Source organism: Centruroides vittatus, unplaced genomic scaffold (genome assembly GCF_030686945.1).
Source record: "Centruroides vittatus isolate TY-2023 unplaced genomic scaffold, ASM3068694v2 contig_721, whole genome shotgun sequence".
NCBI lineage: Eukaryota > Metazoa > Arthropoda > Arachnida > Scorpiones > Buthidae > Centruroides > Centruroides vittatus.
This window is the reverse complement of record NW_027122459.1, coordinates 2,933-8,806: the sequence shown is the minus strand read 5'-3', so window position 1 is coordinate 8,806 and position 5,874 is coordinate 2,933. Positions and strand designations below refer to the sequence as shown.

Sequence of the window (5,874 nt, the reverse complement as noted above, 5' to 3'; positions counted from 1 at the left end):
TTAAAAGTTTCGTTTGTTTGAGCTAATTTCATTTTAATTTAGTTTGCTTTGAACAGGAAGTACTTTTAATTTTAATAATTACACCTTTTTTAACATTGGATTCGGGTTTTACTAAGTGAGTAATATGTTAAAATTAATACAGTTTTGAGAAGAAATTAAAAATGGAATGTTTCATATTTTTATTTGAACATTTTATTCTTTTTCGTATTTGCTTTTGTCCTTGTTACAATTTCAAAATTATAAGTTTATAAATATTCCTGACTCCGTCGAATAGTTGTGAAATTTCAACACCTATAAAGAAGGTTTTGTGATGTCAGATGTTCACAAAGTTTATATTCATTGTTATGATTGTCGTTACATAATTGTTGTACGACTGAAATTCAGATGCTGATAGTACAAAGATATGTTGGATTGTACCTACATGCTTTAGAACAGTGGTGCGCAAACTTTTTTCGACTGCGACCCCTTTTGTAGAAAGAAAATTTTTGGCGACCCCTAGAGATAAATGTTCACAAATACGATGTATATTTCGCGCATTTCTTTCGTTTCATCGAATAAAAACATCATCATATCTGACTCATATTAATTTTATTTATAATTTTAAGAAAATACTTTTTGTATAACATAAAAATCAGTAAATTGCCCTTTAATGAGATGTATGTGGCTGCAAGTTTCTAATTATCTCATCGATGTTTGGATGTATGTTGCTAATTGCAATTCGCATATCATCTTCAGGGTTTAAACGCGAGCGGTATTTAGTTTTTATTGAAACTAGTTTGCTAAATCCAGTTTCACATAAATACGTTGATGCAAATTGTATTAAAACCCTGATGGCATTCTTGCATAAAACGGGATATTGCTTTTCCACGGATAGCCAAAATTTTTGGCAAGGCTGAGTCTTAAATTGATTTCGAAGAGTATAATCACTAATTAAATCTATCAATTGCTCTTTCTCACTAATTTGAAGAGTTGAACTGCATATGTCGTAGGAAAATGGATCACGAATCCAACCAAGATCGTTTTCAGGAAAATCCTTGAATCTTCTCGAAAAATTTTCCTTTAACTTTTCAATGTGATTGGAAATGATGTTTTTAAATGTAAATATATCTATATTATTTTCCTTGATAAAATCGTTAAAGCAAGGGAACATGTCGGTGTTGTTTTTATTCAGTTCAGTTTGCCAGAGACTAAGCTTATTCTTAAAAGCTTGAATTTTACTGGCTGAAGTTATGATAGTTGAATTCTCACCCTGCAAGCTCAAATTTAAGTCGTTAAGTTTTTCGAAAATATCAACTAAATAGCTCAGCTTCCCTAGCCAAACTTCATTGATATAATAACTTGCCAATCTATGTTTCTTTTCGATTAAAAACATGTACACTTCATTTCTCAAATCAAATATCCGTCGTAGTATTTTCCCACGTGAAAGCCATCTGACTTCGGTGTGTAACAGTAACTCTCATACGTTGAGCCCATCTCATTGCAAAGTATTGAAAAGAGACGGCTGTTGAGGCTGTTGCATTTAATGTAGTTAATTGAACTAACAGCGTCTTGTAATATGTTGTGCAACTCTTCATCCATATCTTTTGCAACAAGAGCTTGCCGATGAATCATACAGTGATTAAATACCATATGAGGCGCCACTTTCTGAATTAAGCCTCTGAGCCCTTTATTCGAACCTGTTAATGCTGCAGCACCATCAGTACAAACCGCAACACAGTTTGCCCAGGTAAGGGACTTTGCTTCAAAATATTCATTTATTACTTCGAATATTTTTTCTCCAGTTGTTTTTCCTTCCAAACTTTTGCAACATAAAAACGTTTCTGTTATATCTTCATTAAAAATAAACCTAACGTAAATAATTAGTTGTGACATTTTAGTAATATCGGTAGTCTCGTCCAGTTGTAAAGCAAATACAGATGAATTTTGTATGCGTTTTATGACTTCTGACTCGATATTTCGTGACATTTCGGAAATCCGCCGAGACACGGTATCTCTTGATAATGGTATTGTTTTTAGTTCATTTCCATATTTATCGCCATGCATAATTGATGTCATCTTGGTTGCTGCAGGAAGGATAAGGGATTCTCCAATTGTATGGGGTTTCATTGTTTTTCCTATTAGATAAGAAACTTCTAAAGAAGCTCGTAATGCTTTCTGAGGTATTGTTGTAAATTTCTTTAAATGTGCACTTTGAATTTTCAGATTTTCAGCTCGTCTTTGAAAAAAATCGGCATGTTTATTTTGAAGTTCTTTATGTTTAGTTTCCAGGTGCCTTTTTAATTTAGCTGGTTTCATGCTCTCATTTGCTAATTTTTCGTTGCAAATGACACATATCGGGCGTTCTTCATCACCAACAACACAAAATGTAAAACCATACTTAATAAAATCCTCATTGTATTTTCTTATTTTTTTAGATAGGGCATTTAGTTCAGTATTTTGCGACTCCTCATCAGTATTTGTTCGTTTGTTAGCTGAAGATGTACGTACCTGGTGTGCGTATTACCCATTTATCCATTATGAAGATAGGGGTTAAATTTTTTTATCATTTTTTTTCGAGAAATTCAAATAATATATTTTTTTTTTATCATTTTTTTTTCGAGAAATTCAATAAAATTAACCAGAGATCTTTCTCTAATGATAGTACATACCTGATAAGCTAAGATCGAGTGGCAGTGGTGAAGGACGGAAATAGCCGTTCAAAAATTCTTATAAAATACCTGGACCATTTCGTGAAGTCGTAGAATTTTCACGAGTAGTTGGGTTCTCCAACTTTGTTTTGGAATATCCTTTAGTTCTCGAGAATTTACAATAAAAGAAAGAAAATTAAAATAAATATGAAATTTTAGACGGCCATCTATCGACATAAATCGAATTTAAATCTCCCGCCGTCATCTGATTGGTTAAAAAAATTAATATTCCTAATTGGCTCGCGTCAGAAAAAAGTAGGTGTGACTTCTGTAAATGACGCTATCGGGAGTGCACCGATGCGACCGGAAAAAGTAAACAGCCTACGTCATTAGTCTAACGGTCCTTGTCTGACCTACTTTTCGTAGAATCAACATTGGAGTAAGCTGTAGTAAAAGCGTAGTAGTTTATAGTAAAACGGTCTTCTCTAATATTCATAGTACTTTGTAAAGCTCGGATTTCAATTTAATAAGTATTATTTAGTTCAGAAACATTATAAATACATCATTAAGTAGGAGAATAACGAAAAACTTTATTTTTTAGTATAATACAATTTACAAAATCGAAAGTTCGTATATCGTAATATTATAAAAAACTACATCGAAACATACAAAGTCACCTAATTTACTTAAATTCAGTTCATTATACAACTGTAGATACTCTTGCCTTCCTCAGTTTCCTCAAAACAAAACTCGAAAACTTCAATTAATTCTATAAATATTTAAGCGCCATTACTATTCGAATTAACTGTAATTACAAATATAACTGAAAAATATTTTCGACATAAACCCTAGGCAATAATTATCAAAACAAAATTCTTCAAGTGTAAATTTTTCTGATCGAGTAATATGTAATAATAGTTTTATCTATTACTCTTGCCATATTCAACTTTCTATGTTCACATCCATTTAGTTTCATCTAATTACACTTTAAATGTAAAAAAATCTACCAACAAATAAGTTTTCTAATAAAGATACTACTTGCTAATTAAAGTTTGTATTCTTCTTTGACGTAGTTCTACGTTTTAGCACTAAATTGGTAGACATGTCTAAATAACACGCTTATAAACACTAAATGCCATAAATGTTTCGAAATTAGAACTAGATAATTATATGCACAAATAAATTTACATGCCTTCATTTACATCCAAACAAAGATCAGTTCTCCCAAATTGTCGAAAAATAAATTATTTTCAACTTTTCTTTCTGAATTTAGAAGTAATTCACAGTAAACTTTATGCCTTAAAATATCCATTGCAATCAACGCAAAATGTATGAATCCACGTAATAAAAAATTATCGCAGTGAACTTCGAATAAACGAGAAACACAGAATTATCGAACCGCACTTTACGAAATCTGGCGCGAACTGTCGTATACAATAAACAAAACGAAAATGCTCTTGTCCAATGTCATCACGTGACAAAAAGTTTCTAAATAAACGCTAAAAGTTTTAAAGAATTCTTTCACAAAAACCGATGAATTTAATTAATACACAATAACTAAATCTGCTTAATAAAGGTTAATAATTTTCCATTATAATTATGCAAATTAGATATAAAAAAGATCATCGCGCAAATTCTCCCGCGAACCATGGATGACTCTTACGTCATCTGGATTGAAGTTTCCTGCAAAATACTGAAAATTTTTATATAATTATTTTACTAATCCAGCCAAATTTAAATAATATAAAATGTCTAGATCTGTTTAATAAAGATTAGTAATGTACTATCATTAATATGGAAATTAGATATGACAAAGATCACTGTGGAAAAATTCCCGCCAAGATAAAAATAGCTTTCGGTCACGTGATCACCAAGAAATACGCCTTAAATTTAATGTTTGTGTACAAATTAATAGATTTTAACTAATGTCATCGTTTAAAATTTGATGTTTCTGTAAAAATTAGTAAATTGTAACAAATTTCATCAAAGACAACAGAATAATTTTCAGCTCATAAAAACTCTACAATAAATGATTATTTCTTCGAAAGACGTCGATATGCACGAATAAATAATAAATATACAATAATGCTTTTATCCATTTTAAGTGGATATTGTAAACATTAAGCTATTTAATTTGTTTGGCTTTTATAATTTAGTTTCCGAATATTTTACTGTGAAATTCCATTTAGTAAACATAAACAAAGACAAGCTATTAGTTATAAACAGGACAATAGAATAATTTTTACGTAAATTGAGTGTAAATACAGAAAAAAACGAATTATATCAAAGATGGAAACAAACAAGCTTACATCCCCAGAACAGAGCTTATAATTTGTTGTCAATTTCAGCCTGTTCCTACTTTGACTGTTTTCTGTTGGTAAACACTTATTTTTTTAAAATAAAAGTACTTTGTTGTTAGTGAATAAAGATAAAAGTATCGAAATATAATATTCAGAATTAAAAATATTGATGTATGTCCATATTAGAAATGTTTTCCGATATTAGAAATAATATCACGAGAAAAACATTATATAAATGAAATACGGCCATAAACAATTTCTTTCTGTCAAATAAATTACGGATTAAACAGGCTTATTTAGAAACATTCAATCGCGAATACCTGACTTTAAATATACAGAGGTTACAGTATGCTTGTTATGTGATAGTTATCTGCGTTTACAAATTAACAGAATTTTCCGTTTTTATACACATTATTATGCTATAATCTAGGAAACTATGTTTAATACACAAGACATACTACAGAAAGGGTAAGAAAGGAATGTCAGCCATTGTAACTAATGTATTATTGAAAGTTTCATTCATATAGATAATTAATTTTATCAAGATACATTTCTCCAGAAGAAAATTATCGATATTTCTCGTAAATATAAGTAAATTTTATTATAATTTAGATAAAAACTCATTTTTTCCCCACGCATGGCTTCTTTCTCCTCCCTCTTAATCCTATACTTGGAACATTCCATTTCATAATTTGATGTAATAATAACGTTTAAAATGATTCTAAATAAAATATTGACACTTAAAGTAGGTTAATATATATTGTCACGAGTCTCAGTTGTATTCATAAAAATATAATAATCTATACAATAATACTTTCTCACATGCTCCATGTGTTAAAGTTTGCAGCTGTAATTGAAGTAATATATAAAGAAACAAAATGTTTATATTATCAATAGTTATAAAAGATATCTTATTTTCACGTAGAAAAACAAAATAAGACAGAAGA

General features: G+C 29.9%; 1 protein-coding gene across 1 annotated transcript; it reads right to left on the bottom strand.

The window, feature by feature from the left end:
- Positions 1 to 1,386: 1,386 nt before the first annotated feature.
- LOC136980746 (zinc finger MYM-type protein 6-like) lies at positions 1,387 to 2,295 on the bottom strand. The gene has a single exon (XM_067276940.1). The coding sequence runs from the start codon at positions 2,293 to 2,295 to the stop codon at positions 1,387 to 1,389; it is 909 nt and encodes a 302-aa protein (XP_067133041.1).
- Positions 2,296 to 5,874: the final 3,579 nt, after the last annotated feature.